This window comes from Achroia grisella, unplaced genomic scaffold (genome assembly GCF_030625045.1).
Source record: "Achroia grisella isolate CSIRO2021 unplaced genomic scaffold, CSIRO_AGI_Agris_v1 utg152, whole genome shotgun sequence".
Lineage (NCBI taxonomy): Eukaryota > Metazoa > Arthropoda > Insecta > Lepidoptera > Pyralidae > Achroia > Achroia grisella.
Window position 1 is genome coordinate 1,721,252 of NW_026712648.1, and position 19,512 is coordinate 1,740,763.

The 19,512-nt window shown below is 31.4% G+C and overlaps 1 protein-coding gene across 1 annotated transcript in view; it reads left to right on the top strand.

The window, feature by feature from the left end:
* The window catches only part of LOC131840973 (uncharacterized), a 198,967-nt gene that overhangs the window by 36,916 nt on the left and 142,539 nt on the right, over window positions 1–19,512 (top strand). The window contains exons 2-4 of the mRNA XM_059189193.1: window positions 5,246–8,002; window positions 8,696–8,795; window positions 18,605–18,679. Coding sequence (XP_059045176.1) covers window positions 5,306–8,002; window positions 8,696–8,795; window positions 18,605–18,679 — 2,872 coding nt within the window. The 5' untranslated portion in view covers window positions 5,246–5,305. The remainder of the gene's footprint in view (window positions 1–5,245; window positions 8,003–8,695; window positions 8,796–18,604; window positions 18,680–19,512) is intronic.

The following is a 19,512-nucleotide window of genomic DNA, read 5'->3' on the forward strand; positions in this document are numbered from 1 at the left end:
TTCAATTCTATAGGATTGTTTTAATAATTAGTTTTCTCTTAGATACACAAATATTTGCAATGAATATTATTTCAGAGATTTCGATATGTTTTGACCTGTTTCAATCTGTCGCTCATAAACAGACGGTCTAAATGAACAAAACGACTTCAATGGTTTCATAGTTGTAGGTATTGTATCCAGTGTTGGCAGTTGGACCTTATCAGAATTACGGTAATTGACGCTCAAGTGGCGTAAAAGTGAATCTGAGTCGTCTCGGATGGCGGGATGTTGGCTTGCGGGCTCGATCGATAACTTTACCCCTCTGTACTCCCACCCCGCTGCCTAGGGCTACCATCTAAGTTTACAACTGTAAGGCGTTAAGATGTTACCAATGTTTCACTTAATAAAATAACAGATATAGCCTAAAAAGAAACTGTCTCGCACGACATTTTGAAAACTTGACTACCAAATTTTATGATAAACTCCAAAATATTAGTGGTTATTGAAAAATAATATTAGATAAAGTAGTTGTAGGTACTAGTAATAAAATCGGAATTTTTGTTTATTTGCAATATCTGAATATAAGAGAAATATACGTATGTAATATATTTGGTCATTTTTGGATTAACTAAATTTATTTAGTTGACATAATTTACAGTAGGTAAACTTATATTTATCTTTTATAAAATTGGTGGAATAGGATAATTTGGTTACTAAATTTAAAATAATTATAATTTATAATATCAAACAAATATTTTAAAATAATTAAAAGAAATCTCTCCATATTATTTAAAATTGAATTTGGCCTTGTAATTAATTTTATTATTATTTATATTAAAACCTCCATACCATACATGCCAAAAAAATTGTTCTGTAATATATAAGAAGCGACTCGTACCCAGCTATTGAAATTATATTAGATAATATACAAACCAGAAAAGTTTGTGATATTATTTTCATTATAAGTACAAAAGGTAATTTAGGTACCTTTGTGTAAATGATTAAACATTTATTACAAGAGATTATATATATTAAAACAACAGCCAAAATCAGAATATATAATTATAAACTGCATAAATTAAGACAGGTGGCAACCCTTCATCATGTAACACTAGGATTTCTCGAAACTGAATAGGTAGCTGTTGTTTGTGCAGGCAAATAAACGTTTTGAGAGGATAAATGGTTGGTACTGTTAGGTTTGGGAATAAACAACCAGCAAATATTGATCGTGTCGGCAATTGACTTTAGCTTCGTAGTAGTTTTAGCGAAAACAAATTATGAGGGTAAAATATCTATATAAATTCTCCATTATGAGAGTTATATTATACAAACTTAAGTAATAGACTCATTATACCCAACGATTGTAAATTGTACTGTATTCAATGCATAGTTATTAAATGGTCGGTTTCCTAATTTTCAGTCAAATATATTCGCCGATGTTTACCGTACGAGATACAGTGGGAGGATGATGTATGAAATAACTGATATTGACAGCAAATGGTATACGGTATACGATGATTTGATTGGTTACAATTGAGAACGCCCACGGCAAAATTAGACGATATTGCTGACCGGTAACTCTAAATGATTATAATGACCTGATTATACGAGACAATACTGATATTTTATAAGTATAATGGCTGATATAAATAAATAGGTAATAAGAGGAAATGAAAATATGCCACGTGTACATTGACGTGAAGAATTTTCTTTTTGATAATCGTATAACCATAATTTACTGTCGATTTGTTGGTTCCAAATTTGAATATTTCTACTAACTTATTGTGTAATTAATAATGGCTGTCCTATTTCCTACTCATGTTTCGAGGTTAATAAACTAGGTTCTAAAATCCTGCCGAAACGAATTTAAAGGTATGTTATAATATTAATATAATATAATGTAAAAAAAATATGGAATAATATATTTAAAAGATAGGAAGAATAAAATCACTACTATTATAAAAGCTAGTTTCACTTTTAGTTAATTTATTGTTGAAATAGAATCTTGAATTTCGCGCCGTAAAATAAGACCTAAAACTAAAAAAAATATATAATTTTGTTCTATAAAAGAATAATTTAATAATTCTGTATGAAACCGACGTGTAAATCCTTTTGGCAAAAAATTAAAAGTTAACGTCATTTTAGAATTAGTAATTCATACACATATCGTACATTGGAAAAGTGTAATTGAATCGGAAACTTCCTCCTTTTTGCCGCTTGAAATTGAAACTGCAGAACACCTGAAACACAAACTACCATTGTTTGCGTCTCTCATAGTTCATGCGCAATAAAAATAAAAACTCGCCGTGCCGGGGCCGGGGTTTCAAACAATAATAAGTGCCCGCCTCCACTGCTGTTAAGGCTCTATTAGATTACCTCGACAAAAGACGCTCCAGTCATCCCTTAATTATTTACCTACAACGGATGAAAGCAACCGCTGAATTACAAAGTGTCGAGAATTGTAATTAAAACTTATTAAACAAAACATTTGTCGAGGGACACGGACTAGTTATTATTAATTATATTCTTTGTTCTACTAATATTTTTACAATTAACTTGAGTTAAAATTACAGAATCTTTGATAGAATTCTGCTTTTGTTGAATAATAAATATCAGTAAGCAAATAATATAATACAAATGGTTCCAATACTATAAAACTATCACAGATGAAAACATGATTACAAAAAAAAATCATTTGCTTTCAATTTTATGTCGATTCTATTATTTTACTTACAATATGTCTTGCTTACTATTTAAACCTACAAATTTCTCTCGACGCGTTTTAAAATGTATTTCCATTTATATAAAAATAAAAACTTAATCAAATTAAAATGTAGCGCAAACTAAAAAGACTATAAAATGAATGAACGAAACAGATTTATTTTTACACACGCCTTTGTAAATGCTGCAATAATAACGTTGATTTTCAAAAGTTATTTTTACTTTCTCGGACATTATTAATTAGTCATAAACGTCAACCAGTACGATAGCCACATGTGGATGGTTTTATATTAGAATATTTTTATATTTACGCTTGTGTGAAGCGTGCATAATACGTAAATTTTAGTCCCATTAGTGTATATACATATCATATGGAGGAGCGAGGTAGTCCTTGAATCTTAAAGAAAGTACCTACATAATGTGAACGTGGGTGGTTTTAAAGGAGGCTGACGGAAAAAGTTATAACGGACGGTGTGAAAGATGATATGCATATAAAAGGATAGTGAGCACAGATATCGGCCGAACAGGGATCAATGGAAGAAGATTACATACTCCGCCTATCCCAATAAATAATGGCAATAAGATGAATTTTTAATCTAATTCTTTAGCTATTAATATTTCTCACAAATAATAGATTAGGTACTTTGCTTATTTGAACCACTACATAAATTGCACCTTTGTGGTACAATATAAGATCCATTCAGCCGATTTGTAGTGAAAAGGTAACAGACAGATAGATAGACGGACAGACTATCACATTTATATTGTCAGTATAAATGGATTAAGAGTAAAAACATTAAAGGCCGTTTTAAAACTTTTATTAGAATAGTTTAGTAACTAACTACCTACCGCATTCTCGTCCCTGCTGAAATAACATTCAAAATACGATCTCAATGAATATTACTGTTTTTACGACCTCTGTTTAATATCAGGACTGAATTAGTCATCAATTTATTTTAGAATACGCTGATTATTGAATCTTTGTTTTTATTTTTTTAATATGAAAATCCAAATATTTCACTGTTCAGATACCTATATGTATTTTTATTAATCCTTTTATATTTGAAAATATTGTTTATAATTCTATTAGATGTAATATTTTCTCGTATATGTATATCCATGCCTACTTAACAAGTAGAGAAGGGGTGGTTGTAATAGGTAATCGTATAACTATTGCTAGCAATCTTGCACGTCAGGTCGACCTCGACGCGATCCGGCGTTGAAGACATGAAGATAAACTTTGTCGTTAATTCCTGGTATATTCGCCCCTATAGAGTAACTGAACTGGCGTGGTACTCTTTTATTCATCATCCTCTCGCCAGGGCATACCACTACCGCAGGCGGGTGATCAATTTAACCATTAAAACCTAGCATATTTTATTTATAAAATAAATAAATAAACTTGTATAATTAACACAGAGCCACTAGTCCCGCGGTTAGCAGAGTTTGTGTTATGTGTACCATAACTGATATAAATACTTAGATTTCTTTTGTAAACACTTACTACATACATAAAAAAAGACCGATACAAACAATCATGCTCATAAATACAAAAGCGTGAACCGTGCGAGGAATCTAATCGGCGACCATCATAAGTAAAACGGTGTGGTTAACCACTAGACCACCGAGGATATATTCGTCAAAAAATAAAACTTTATACCTATTTGTTTGTTTTTCGTCTCTACTAATGACTTTCAATATGATTCAATAATAATATCAAACAAAATAAAAAATCACCTTTGTCTTTCTGTGTTAACACATGCTACTTTTATCTTTGACTTTTTATCTGGTTTAATGACGACGGTTGGGCACGTGTCTGCAGGTATAAAATTCGGTTAGCTTTGGACCTTTTTTTCTCGCGATACCACCAAGAATACTCGTATACTCGATCAGCCGTGCGTGCGCGCATATGTTTATCGAGACAGATGTTTACTTTGGCAGGAATTTATTACATATTCCGCCTTCACTTTTTTCAATAAAATGATAATTGTTTTCTTTATCCCGTGGCATTTTGCATTTAGATTTTATTGAATAGTTTACAGTGCCACTAATATTTCACATTTAAATATATGACTCCATTTCAAATTAAATCACAATTACATTGTTTGTATATGTATATTAGTAATTTTATGCAATTTTCACTTACTGAAATAAAAAAAATATAATAAATAAAATATTTTAAAAAAGAAGATTTATTTATTTACTGAAAATTTCTTCATACTATAAAATTCAATCCTTCAAATTAAATAATTCTATAAATTATTACACCCGTGAGAAACCGGGTCGTGCAGCTAGTACGTTAATAATAATGACATCAATCGTCTGATACTATTAAGGCACAGTACCTGCGCGTCCGTTAGGTTTATAAAGGAATAGGCCGTTCAATGACGACCATCTGTCGCACGGCAAATCATACAATGGAAGGTTTTTGCTCTATTATAAGCGGCTGCAACGTTTGATATTTAGTTACAAAGGGTTATAAAATAGTAAAAATATTTTATTTATTAGATATAGTAAGCCTAACATAAGGTTTTTCTTGTTTCAGAATGTGAAAACAAGCTTCGATCCATCAATGTGGACAACATTGATCTGACCTCAGCAGACAATGCGGTCACAAGCTACAAAACCTTTACCTAAGAAAGGGACCCTGAGTAAAGCGACTTTTAAGGCGAACTCCAGCCCAAGACAGGCAAAAAACAAGTCCGTATGTCAGAAAAAAGTGAAGAATCTTTTAAACAAATCTTTAGCCAAAAGTCCTAAAAAGAACTCTTCTAAAGATGATGCCAAAAACGATGGTGATCTTTCAGTTGGCGAAAAAAATGAAGCATCGTCATCAAACTGTAAAGCAGGACCATCTAAGTCCAATAACACTCAAAGTGACTCGTCATCAAAAAAACATAGGAAAGAACCCAAAAAGAAGGAAGAGTCGATTAAAAACAATCAAGAAAATAATGGCAAGAAAGTAGTAGCTAAAAAGTTTCTAAAAGTTTCAAAAAAAGTTAAAAAGATAAAACCCAATGACAAGGCCAGTGAAACAGATAATGATGTAAAGTACAAAATTAATATAGAAGTCATTAAAAAGAACACATCTAAATATTCTAAAGCTAAAACTATAATTAAAAAAAGACATGTGACCCCGAAAAAAAAGAATATATGCCAAGTAAAACAGGAAAATTCAGCAAAAGAAGAAAGTAAGGAAGAAAACGATGTAATTAAAGATGTCGATAAAAAAGATGAAAAGGAAACATCAAGTGATAAAGATATACTATCGGATATTAAACATGAAAAAGTAATTGAAACTAAATTTGAAGGAAAAGTTGAAATTAAAGATACATCGTTAAGTAAAATTACTACCAACGTACCTTCCCCAAATCTTCCAGAAACTCCAAAAACAGAAATTGAGAGACCCCCAAAATTCTTTACTTCCACCAGATCTCCTAGAACAGTGGACATAGATGTCAAGTGTTTCAAGAACTCAAAGGGGAATTTAAGTATGTCTGAAAGGTTCATATCTATGAAGTATGAAACCAAGTCGGAAGATAACAATAAAGATAAGTTTATTAGTAACACTCTTATATCACAAGGTCCAGATATTGATGTTTACACATTTACCGAAAAAGTTGACTCACCAAAAAGTATATTATCTGATTTTCGGAGTCCTATTAACAAGAACGTAGGCAGAGTTAGACCTATAGCTAGAGTCAAAGGTACTATTATAGACAAAAAAACTGATATAGAAAAGAAAAAATATTCACCACACAGACCTATTGAAGAAGTAGTAAAGCAATTAAAAGCGAACAAACGATCAGAGGAATGTAACACAAATTCAAATCAAACCATTACTACTAATGATAATGCTAATATAATTAGCAATGATAAAGACCTGGAAGATAAACCAAAACCAATAGTAAGTAAATCTTATAAAATGGTGGCTAGAAAATCTAGTATAACTGGAAAGCCATTCAGCCCAACTAAATTCTTGGAACAAGAATCATCGCCAAATAAAAATGATAAGATACATGATAAACCCGTTAAAACTACTAATTTGAAAAAATCACCAGTAAAATCTAAAAAGCAAAAGAAAATAGTTTTGTCAGATGGTGAAATTGATTCGTCTAAATTTGCTCTAAATACAAAAACATTCCAATATACTTCTTCAGATGAAAGTATTGGTGAATCTAACGATGATAATGACGCTAAAGAATCCTGCGATTCTGATACACCTAAACCCAAGAAAACAAAAAGTAAAAAATATAAAAAAGTGACAGATATTGGTAAAAAAACATCGAAGGAATTAAAAGAACTGTCAAAAGATTCTCATTGTGATCTTAAAGAGCAATCGATTCTTTTGTGTGAAAAACCCAGTAAGAGACGACTGAAACTCTTATCTATGTGGACTGGACCAAAAAAACATAGAATGGCATCACTTAATGCTATTGCAAAAGTACATTGTTTGTATGAAAATGAGAGCCGCACTCATATGGAGTTAGGTTTAATGAGAACTGTCGACAGACAAATAATGCCTAGTACTTCTAAGCCAACAGTGATGAAAAAGAAAGACATAAAATCAAAAGATACTGAAAAACGTGACAGTACATCTGAGTCTGAATATGAAAATAGGACTGAGAAAAAGGATGAAAGCTCCGAAAGTTCCGACGATAACCCTCCTCAGCGAAGTCTACGAGGAGTACCGGGCATTAGAAGTGCTGGTAAATATTGGGATCCAAAATCATCCACGTCTTCAAGTGAAGACAGTGAACTAGAAATTAAAAAGAAACCTACCAGTCCTGACAAAAAAAAAATATCTATTAAATCATCAACAAAATCAGATATTGAGAAACCTCCGGTTAAAATGAAAAAGACGGTTGGTGTACCAGTGAAGAAAAAGCGCAATCGAAATGAGGTAGTAATGGACTTAAAGGATATGGTTGTACAAAAACGCATGGCTAGTCTTAATGCAACTGCTATTCTTGCTGCCAGTTATGAAAAGCGATCTCCCAAATCTAGCAAAGACGATTCTACTTCCGACTCGTGCAGTGACGAATCTTTTTCTCAGAAGCCAAAAAACGGGGCAACTTCCGGCGTTAAGTCGGAAGCAAAAATAGAAGAACTAAAAAAGGAAACCGAAGACTCATCGAATACCGATAGGAAACAAAAAGTAGAGGTTATTGTAAATCAAGATACTGATGTTACCATAACTGGAGTGTATTCAACACATCACGAAGGTTTTTGCACAGCAATGCAGTATCGCATCTCCTCAACTAGCCATACTCAGACAACGGCTACAGCAAACTGTGAAAAGGTATGCTTTTTAATTCATATTTTTTTAAGCATATGTTAATTGTTACTATCAGTAGATGTTCAAGATAATACTATAGAGCGGAATGTCTTTGTTATCTTATAGATAAGTTAAAAAATTGGTTTATGAAAACTCATAATAAAGATTTTTTTTCGATGGCGTATTGGGTCTCATTAATACCTAGTAAAGAAGCAAGTTCTATATAAACACGCCTCGGGACCTCGTCCACATCTTATACTTCATGGTTTACCTTTTGAAAGTTTGTAGAGTAAAGTAAACCCTTTGAAATAGATTTATAAGCTGAATGTCGAATGCGAGATGCCTATCTATTGGAGTGTAACGATTTACGGGTGAAAGGAGTATCCATCGTGTTACCCTTGATGCAGATTACATCGTCTGACGCGTTAAACCTTATTAATGTTATGTTAAACTCTCAGAAGCATCAGGGATCCTAACTATTTACGCATAATACGAATACTGAGTCAATCTTAACGACAATTTTGTTTTAGCTGATGTTAGCAATTTTGATAAATAATAATTGTTGTTTATTTAATTTATAATTTTATATTTAAACCCATTTCATATAGCTTAATAAATAATATAGTACTACTAATAAAGTTTAAAATTAATATTATTGAGAAATTAGTACCTATCACGTAGTAACATTGAACAAATGATGATATATGAATATTATAGGAGGGATGTTCCCGAGACGACAATTCCCGCTACACGCCGCTATCGGCGCTGTCATCGATGCAACCTCCAGCAGAACACAGTCATTCTCATCCTCATCCAGGTACGTGTTATATGAAATATGCACAGCCTAAAATAATTCTATAAATATGTTTTGACAATTGGTATAAAAAAAATTAATCTAAACATTGGCGTTCCGCATTAATGAAAAAAAAATTCCACTGAATTGGTTTCCTGGTAAAAAATAATAGTATTCCGGTATTACGTTGTATATTTTCTATAGTGTCGGCAATACTGGTCATTGGTTACGGCTCTTCTTCATGGACCAACTGCAAATTTATTTGCTACTTCAATGAAGGTAAAAAAATCTAATTTTATATTTTACTAGCTATTCGCTAGTCAGTGGTTGGCTACCAATAAAATTTATAACACCACTTCTACTGATGCTATAAAAAAGAAAGTTGGTGACCCACCTAATGGGAAGTGATACCCATAGTCTACAGACATATTACCTATTTAAAAGTAAGATACAAACAGCACGGCCGATTCCAGTATATCATCTAACTTCGCACCGTTGGCTCACATGCGCAGGCGCAATCGTGAAATAGGTCAATGTTTTGATCGACAGGCGACCTCGGCGCAAACGACGCTCCGCGCGCCTACCGGCTTATGACGCCTCACATTAGCTTAGTTTAATCTGCAAATCTTATTGTTTCTCGTCATTTCTATATTAATATAGTAAATAATTTAAATATACCTATAACATTAACTAGTCGATTATTTTAGTTATAATAAGCATTTATTATCTGAAGGCTTATAACTTCTGATAGTACTAAAAAAATGCTGGCACTTCTAGAAAAAAACTTTCACAAAGTATGTTAAACTAGCTTTTAACTAGATTTACAAATCTGAGTGTTACATTAAATTTGCTATTAAACTTTATTACATGGAGTTGAATAATAACAGTACTATTTATTCTCGATAGTGTAGCCAAGAAGTATGGGGTTGCATATTTGGCAAAAGTGTTTACTTAACCTTTACAACCTCTGGCTGCGCATTTTCTTTTTCTTCTGTAGCTCTTCCCGTTAGTCGATATTTGATCAACAACATTAACAAATTCTTTCACAAATATCAGCATATTAAGCATGCAAGCAAGCAAGCATTTAAAATTTGTTAATGTTGTAACATCACCTGTATCAAATAGCGAGGACAAGACTTATAATAATATATACCAACCAGTATACTCGGAAATGTTAAAGTTAACAGAATTTTTTTGAAGTCAGATACACTCTCACTAACAATCTGCTAGATTTAATAAAGAAGTATCAAAACATAAGTGAATTTCGAAATTCACTTAAGCTTTTAAGTTCATTACTATTCAAGATCGCTACACGTAACGGTTAACTGTTTATTAATTACCGGTAGAGAAAAACTGTATCTATATTTAAGTAAATAAAAAATGGAATTCAATTATTGTGGTTCGATTAGTTTCGTACATATTATTTACAGTATATTTTTTCGTAGGCTGCAAATGACATGCCGTCAACCTGCACGGTAAAAAAGCTACCCAATACTGCTGTAAAAATAAAAAAATATACACTTACTTTTGCAAAATAAAACCGCTAAAATGTAGGATGAAAATCCGCTTTGCGAATATATGTAACACAACACAACAACTTGACAAGTCACAACAAAATCATAATAACCAGCGCTCGCTAGTTAGATTGTCGTCATTTACAGCATCATAACCAGTATTGGCGTAACGCCAGACGTGCAGATGTCAGCGCTGATCTTGGCCCCGAGCTCTTCCCTCAGGATATAACAGCTATTAAGATAATCTGCCATGTTTTAAGGAGGCTGTCATTGTAACTGCTGTTGAGAATAGAATTTAGATTTCTGTAACTCGTTCCAAATTGTTTAATTCCAATTTTGGAACTCTATAAAACGGAATTTGAAAGTACACATAATTCAAGCCGTTAGTGAATTAAAATGTGTATGCCTTTCTTCAAAATGCAATCTTTATTCATGTTTTTCATTATGATCCGTTCCGGCGTTTAATAATTGTAACAAACAGATTCAGACAGAGACATTTATAATTTTATTATAGAATATGGATTCACTATTTATTCTCTTTTAAAGATAATCATACCAGTGAAGATATCTTTTATGACTTATAAAATAAAAAAGCATTACAAATGCCTACGGACCCAGATCATCTCGAGATGGACATATGTAGATATATCTAAGAAATGCTTTTATTAACATATGTAGTTAATATATTTATAAATGATATAATAAATGTCCAAAACAAATAAATAAAAAGTAAAATAAATAAATATTTTGAAGCACATGACAATAAAGTTGATTTCCAATAAATTACATTGTAAATAAGAAACATTATACTTTAATTCCTTTTATATTTATTAACATTATTCAGTAGTTAAAAGTAAATAGATTTCTAATTTTGTCGACCAACGCTTTAGAATCTAAAAATAATTACGTACCCTAATAATATTTAATTTACTTTCTGTCCTGCTTAGTTACTTCCTTTTAATAATAGCCTTCGTTTTCTTTATCTACTTTAAATGAGTTGACAGGTCAAGGCTCCGGGTCTTTTTCTATTCTTGGGCATGTCGTGGTATCTTACAATTAGTCTGAAACCGAGGATGAAGAGACTTACTTACTGGCTAATAACAGTGTGTCAGTATCTGTGAACTACCTATCAGGAACTTTTAATCCCTTACTTTTTTAGATGAAGTTCCTTTTTTCTATTTGATAGATAAAGTTACTATTAATATAAGTGTGTATACTCATATACTTATTACATAATCTGTAGGTTTTTGTGAATTTGTATAATTATAAGGAAACTGCAGCACTGCACTGCAGTACCCTGAAGTAATTCAGTCTATGAAACTGTATTAAAAAAAAAGAATAAAAAAACTCTCATATATACGTCATTGGTGTTTACGGTTAGTATATAATGTAGAATAATACGATTTCATGACAAATGAAGTGTTTTGTATTGCTTTATAAAAATGTTTATTCAAGAAAAATTCCGAAACTACTGCTAAAACATTTTTTATTAAATTTGGCTGGCTACCTGTGTGCAATTTGGTCATATTTAAAAGATATATGTTAGTATTTATTGACCACAATATTAGAACTATTGAGCCACATCAACTAGTAAAATATAACTTTGTGATCCAAATGTATATAATTGTTTTCAAACTTTAGAGACAAAGATTCAGACACAGCGATCTTATTACAGTTGTATGTTGTTTGCTGTCAAAACGAACCGAAGCGGCTAAATCTAAGAGCAGTAAATTTTCTAATCCTCTCAGAACTCGACCTCGCTGGAACACAGCATCTGCCACAACTTCCCGGAATTGTACAGTTCGATATAACTCACTTTTAACTAGCGATACTTACGTATTTTACTTACCCGATAGATATATATCCCGATGAGAATACTCTCAGTTTTCATCGATTATATCTTATTAATATTATAAACTCGAAAGTTTGTGAGTATGAATGGATAGATAGATGGAGGGATGTTTGTTACTCTTTCACATGAAACTACTACACGGATTTTGATGAAACTTTACAGTAATTTTAAGCTTATACATCAGAATAACACATAGAAAAAACATTCTATGTCACAGGACGGTACAAAAGATAATTATTTTGTTGATTATTTTTTAATTATATATTAAAATTATATCTTTACTAGTAAATGTTTTTCATACATGGTTTTCATCCAATAATTTTATACGAATACAATCCAAAAAAAAGAGATATATGGTATATGACATTAAAAAATAATTAATACTACTAGGTAATTCTAGAAATACGATTCCATTAATAACGATTTACGATTTGCAATTTAATTAATTACATTTAACGTAACTTATAGGGTCTAAATATTTATTAAAGTCCTCTAGTTTTATTAAATTACTTATTTATTTGATACAATTGTTTCCCGAGTAGGTAGTAAACAATAGTACTTTACAAATTAGATATTTATTCATGCAAACATATTATACATATAGGTATATATACTCCTTGTATTAAAGTATTAGGTATTATTCTATTCTGATAAAGACTTGTGATTTGTTCGCCGTTATGATTCGTCGTGGTCCGCCAATGGCACGGTTCCAACTCGCCCATATCTAGCTTATATTAAATAGCTACCACTTATCTATGTGGCCGCCCATCGAGACTAGAGTCCAAATCAGCACTATCGCTCTTTGATATTCAATTTAATTCTATATGAAACCTCGACAAAACCACAATAGAATTCGTATAAAATCCATATCAATACTACTTGTATTGTAATAAATATATATATTGTAGTAAATTCAACGAAATGTATTAAGTGTTGCATTCATGTAGTGGAATGATGCACCCGCCTGTGCTAACCGTTTACGCTGGCGGGGCACCAGTAAAGGATGATGAGAAGAATATGAGGCCAGGTCAGTTAGTCCATCGTGACAAATTCACCAGATTACCAACAATCCCCTTTCCTCAACATCGACAGTTGACAATGCCTTTAACAAAGGGTTGTTAGATAGGGATCTAAGATAACAGTCGTAATAATGTTATGTTATGTTTAAGTGTTGTAATAAGGATAGATTTTACAACATAATACTCCTGTATTTATCGACCTAGATGGTCTGTCGATTTAGCACACCGCAGTAGTTCCGATGGTTGCGCTTTCAATTCCTCGACGGTAGAAACTTTTTTATTCATGAGTATGATTGTTTGTGTGTTTAATGTGCCCAATAAACCTTACAGATCTATGGATGGATAGACTTGTCTGTCTATATGTCCGTTCTTGTCAGTATCTCTAGAATAACAAACTACATTATTTATAATGATATTACTTTTTTAATCTATATTCAGACATTAAAACATGGTTGTACAAGCTATGATCCAAACGGCCGTTTTTCTATATGAATTGTAGCGACATGATTACATAGAACTCTCATTCCACAGAAAACTTAACGCTTGACTTAATGCCGGTCAGTATCTAATTAAGCTGCGATTACTCACACGGGATGCTCTCAGTTGTCTACAGATTGTAAAACTAAAATTTTAGTAATTAAATTCGAAACTTTTTGGGGTAGACTTAAATAACAATCCCATTTAAGTTTCGTTTATAATTTGATTAATAACATAAGATAAAGTAATAATATATTTGAATTATTACACTCATGTTACCATATTTTTAATATTGTAGTTTGCTTTTTGATTTGATAGCAAGGCTACAGAACCCCACGCGGGGTTCAAAAGGTTAAAAAAATGAGTGATCGCGGATTAAATCAAGTAGAATGATATCTAAAACAAGTTAATCATTTGAGGGATACATATACAAAGTCTAGATGAGTTTCGCTTTTCTACCAGGCAGCTTAACTGTATATTATGTCGATCAAGTCGACCACGTATAACCAAAATCGACTTTCAGTATATATTTCAGTATCGACCGGAAACGATAATTTTACACATCTTGATTTTTTTTTTATTTTTGTTAATTTTACATAAACGAATATGTATGATTTTATTTATCTAAGTGTCTTCATTCATATCAATACTTATTAACAGATATTCTAAAAACAGTGTCAGTGTTCATTTATCGATGAATATTATTATTAATTTAAATAGAACCAATATTTTTCTCTATAAATCAGAGTAACTACTAGTTGTAATACTGAAACCGAAATACAGCCAAAGTTTCAATTATACGCCGAAAGTCATTGAAACGGAATGTTTGATCCGATACTCTACGAGTTAACTGTATAACGATTCATGATCGGCATTTAATACCGTTCTTAATTAGTTGAGCCTCAGTATAGCAACTGTTTACAATCTAAAAAAGTAGTTACTAAATTTCTATAAAGCCCTAAATTAATTAAAATGAATCAACAAATATAATTTCCCCACAAGAGTCACCATTAGTCACAAAACCAAACAAGAATTATGAGCTTAACTACGAAGTTTGTTCAAATACAAAATACGTGGCCCAGATTGAGGTTTATATTACAGACATCGGCGAAGAATTTATTTCATTTTCATCTTGGCATAATTCAAATTTGAGAGCGAAGCATTTAATTTTCATAGCTTAGCGAAATCCCATTTCAGTAAAACCCGATTAGAGAATAAGCACCCACGACCCGTTCGTTATCTCTGCAAAAGAAGCAATTCTTTTAACAACTTGTGTACGAATGATAAGTGCCTATGAGCTATGATCACTACAAATAAATAAGTATGATTATTTTCTTGATTGTTATAACTATATATATATATATAATACTAGCTGACCCGCGCGACGTCGTTTGCGCCACATTTTCCCCGTTTTCCAACATTTTTCATTGCAGCTCCGATTCTATTGATTGTAGCGTGATGTTATATAGCCTATAAGCATTCTCTATAAATGGACTATGTGACACTAAAAGTTCCAGTAACTACTTACAACCTCACAAACTTATTTACTCGTACCTCTTTATAATATCTATTAGTATTTTGTTACAATGTGCATCAGCAACCGTGCTTAATAGAGGATTGAAATTGATGAGATGTAATAGTACAGATAAGAGAATATTACATAATGGATACTAGTGACCTCGTTTCTGGCATACGTAACATAATGACAAATGGACCACCACGCAGATCTGCCTGGATACCATCGTGATTCATTTCTGACAAATTATCATTATTAGCTCAGGCGGGAACATTCCATCATCATCCAATAAAAACAGACCTTTCCCACTCTTTTCAACCGATACCGTTTTCCGAATGTGCTGTAGCGTTATGAAAAATATCATCCAATAATGCTGGGTTCTAAGTTTATTTCAATTAAAATAAGTTAAAATTTTAATACAACATGTCCCTCTCTATTTCATATAATATAATGTACTACAAGTATTACACATTTTGAAGAAAAGAGCAAAGTCTAATCATGAAATCTGAACGTCGACTTTCTGATTTCCAATTATAGAGCCCGTTTGCTGTACGAATAAATGTATGACAACCTGGGGATATTGTGTTTAAATTATATTTGCCAATGTTTTCCTTTTGTATATTGGGATTCATGTTTTATGTTCATTCTCGACATGATTGTTTCATACTTTCTTCATATATAAATTTTTATTTATGCTTTTCTTTTCTATTTGCAATACTATCTATAACTATCATTGTAAGCTGGCGGAAATAATTAAATACTTTTACTTAATTTATTACGCTTGATTATTTATACGAATGTTTTTATAAATTTATATAATATATTGTATATGTATGTAAATATATTTAAAATATGTAATATTAAGATACATACAATAAATGTTTGACAAGATTTATGGTATTAAAACGCGATCGAAAAGAGGAGTGTTGTGCTATTGTCACAGAAATACACAGAATAAGTTAATTGAACTAGGTAATTTGAACATGATGCGATTCAGCTCATTGACAGAGAACTGCTGTTAAGATTCAAGGTCCTGTCAATATAGCCCCAATAAAAATAATAATAAAGTCTCATCTGGCATGACTGCGTAGTTGACTCAGTATATATTCAAATGCCAAACATACAAAATTCTAAATTGCCTAATATCCCTAATTATTGCAATATTATACCGGTACGAAGGACAGTAATTTATTCTAATGAATATAGTATGGCTATAATATAAATTATTATATTATATGTATTATATACATATTAATGTATATAATACATATAATAAGAAGAATATAATATATTTCTGGGCTGTTTGTTATCAGAAAGCCTATGTTATAAATAATTCTCTTATTTCTTTGTTGAATATTTTTAGGTTAATGATAGATATTAAATTCTAATGAAACTAAGTGTTTTAAATTCGCACTCCCCTTACTCAATATAAGACAGGTAGGTCCAAAGACCATGTAGGACTCAATAGTCTAACATGGTCTTTGGACCTAAACCTATTCATTTTGTTGATATTGATTTCTACATATCACATTAGACTCCAAATTTTTCTATATCAAATAGGGTGCTTATATCTCTAAATTAGGGATAGATTTAGTTAAGCTGCATATGGGGTAAGAAGAAATAAACAATTAACAGACGTATCAATGCCTAAACTTGTCTACTTCAGCTATTTCCATAACATTATGTCTTATGGTATTTTATTTAAACCAGCTGATATAAACACAATATTCATTTTGCAAAAGAAGTTCTTCTCGATAGTGCTTTACGGAGTCAAATATCCTCACAGTTGCTTCGCAATATATTTGCGAAAATATCATGTATGCTAGGAAAAATATTGACAGTTTCAAAAATGTTAGCGATTACATTAATAAAAGCTTACGCAATAAAAACAAACTGGTTTTACCGAAATGCCGTTTACTAACGTTAATAATTTTTATGGGAATTGCGTAAGGTTTTACAACAAACTGCCAGGGTCTTTCCTAAATATGATATATTCTAAACTAAGATATTTAACTTGATAATATTATCAATAGGAAAGTTTCAAATAGCACATGGAAGCCAGTCTGTTATATAGGTATACTTAAAAATAAATGGAAACCTAGACATACCTACTTCAAAAAGTCGCAATCATGTAGTGAGTGTATTTTATATTGAGTATCAAATATTTTCCAGTCGGTGTCGGTACGGATATGTACAAAAAAAAGACTACGAAAGCATGTAGGCAGATTTGTTTGTAATAATCGTTTACATGTACCGCCATGACCTGTCGATATGTGACAGTAATGTTTGTAACAGCGTGGATATTACGAGAGGTCGTAAATAATACTATTCTACGACTCCGTTGTTTTGCTATATAAATTAAAATCGCTGTTTAAAAACAGGGTTAAACAAGAATTTAGGTAGTTAGGTTGTATGTATTTTTAATGCCACATTATATAAAAACAACAAATAAAATTTTGTCCAAAAAATAAATGTTAGGGGTATCACTTAGGGGTGTGAAAAATAGATAGTAGCCGATTCTGAGACCTACTAAATGTATATAAAGTTCATAAAAATCAGTCAAGCCGATCCGATCTTATATATAAAATTTTCGTGTCAGAAATACGGGAATTTTATAAGATTATAATAGAAAATATCACGCATTTAATATGTGCAAAATTTTTATATATGAGTATATATACAAAATACTTATAAGATGTTCCTTTAAAAAGCATACTTTACGAACATTCATATAAATGGTAAAAACGATTTTAGTTCAAAAAATTGTGAACCAATTTCAACGAATCGTTAATATATATAAAATTGACTTCCTTTGATGTCGGCAGTTTTACTGGTAGCTTTTTACTACCACCGTTTCTGACTAAAAGTAGAAATTGTATCAGCATACCAAATACTAGTTATATGTTTTACTTTACACTTTGTGAAACTTTTTACAGATTCGTCTGTGTCTTTTACCCATTTTATAAGTACCTTACTATGTAATGTGTATTTCGGTTTGAAGGGTGGTATGTGGTGGTATATGGTAGTGAAATTACAGTGTACAGAAGCATGACATCTTAGCCCTCAGGAATGGCTATATATTTGACGGCCTCGGTGGTCTAGCGGTCTATTACACCACTTTCCTTCTGATGGTCGCGGGTCCGAATTCTCGCACGGTGCAACCATTTGTATTTATGAATATGATTTTTTGTATCGGCTGGGTGTTTTCTATGTATATGTGGTATGTATTTACAAAAAAAATATCTAAGTATTTAGATACATCAGTTGTCTAGCTTCTATAACACAAGCCCTGGAACTAGATGGCGCTGTGTTAATTGTCCAATGTTATTTTTTTTTTTATATATATACCATGGACGCCACATGACGAAATACGGTTCAACTTGTTTGCCCAATCAAATAGCATGTAGATGAATATTTTCATGAAACATTGCTAATGAATGTTTCATTACATGCAGTGTCCGAACTGAGGCGTACTGCAGGCTGTTCCAGCGCCTTCTCTGCTCCATCGCCGTCGGCACACCATGAACCAGGTCAGTTTTTAGTATTTTATAATGTTTCTACTTACTGGCGAGCACGTGCCTGCTTATTACCCTTATAAAGACTGTTACCTAAATAACAAGCTTATAACATCGAATTGCGCATTAAGATTTATTTTGTTTAGTCTGTAATAACGTATAAAGCTAAAGGGTTTGTTTGAGTCCGCTAATCTCTGAAACTACCCGGGGGATTTGATGGTATAAATTTCCAGTCCATTATTTGAGGAAGGTTATAGCAAGCGAAAAAGAAAGTCCAAAGAAATGTTAAGTGAACACAGAGTAACTTCTTTTAAATTAGTCTGCCGATGAAAACGAAGAGTATATATTAATAGTATTTCATTTTGTATATTTATTTATAATGATAGCTACAGACGTTATGGTAAAAATAACCAACAATACAATAATGTATAAACAATATAGGTTTTTAAAAAATATATTTTAAGTGTTAAATTTTAAAGTATGAAAATGAATCATCTATTTAAGTTACAGTATAATTATTTATTATTATTTCGTTTATTTCGGATATTTATCCATCCATATTATGTTAGATTACTTTAGTAATCATATTATAATTTTTTTTAATTGAAAATATCAAATACCTTTAGTAAATACTTTATTATTTTATTCCTTTTTGTTCATTATTTTTGTTATTTATCTACTGCTATTACAATATTATCTAAAAATAATAAAGTTGTAACTTATCTTAATTACATAACTGTGCAGATAAATACAAGCGAACTCAGAACATAATATTATTCTACTATCAATGCTACCTGCTCTAATTTATTATTGCATTATTAACGTTATATTTAATATTTATTTTTTAT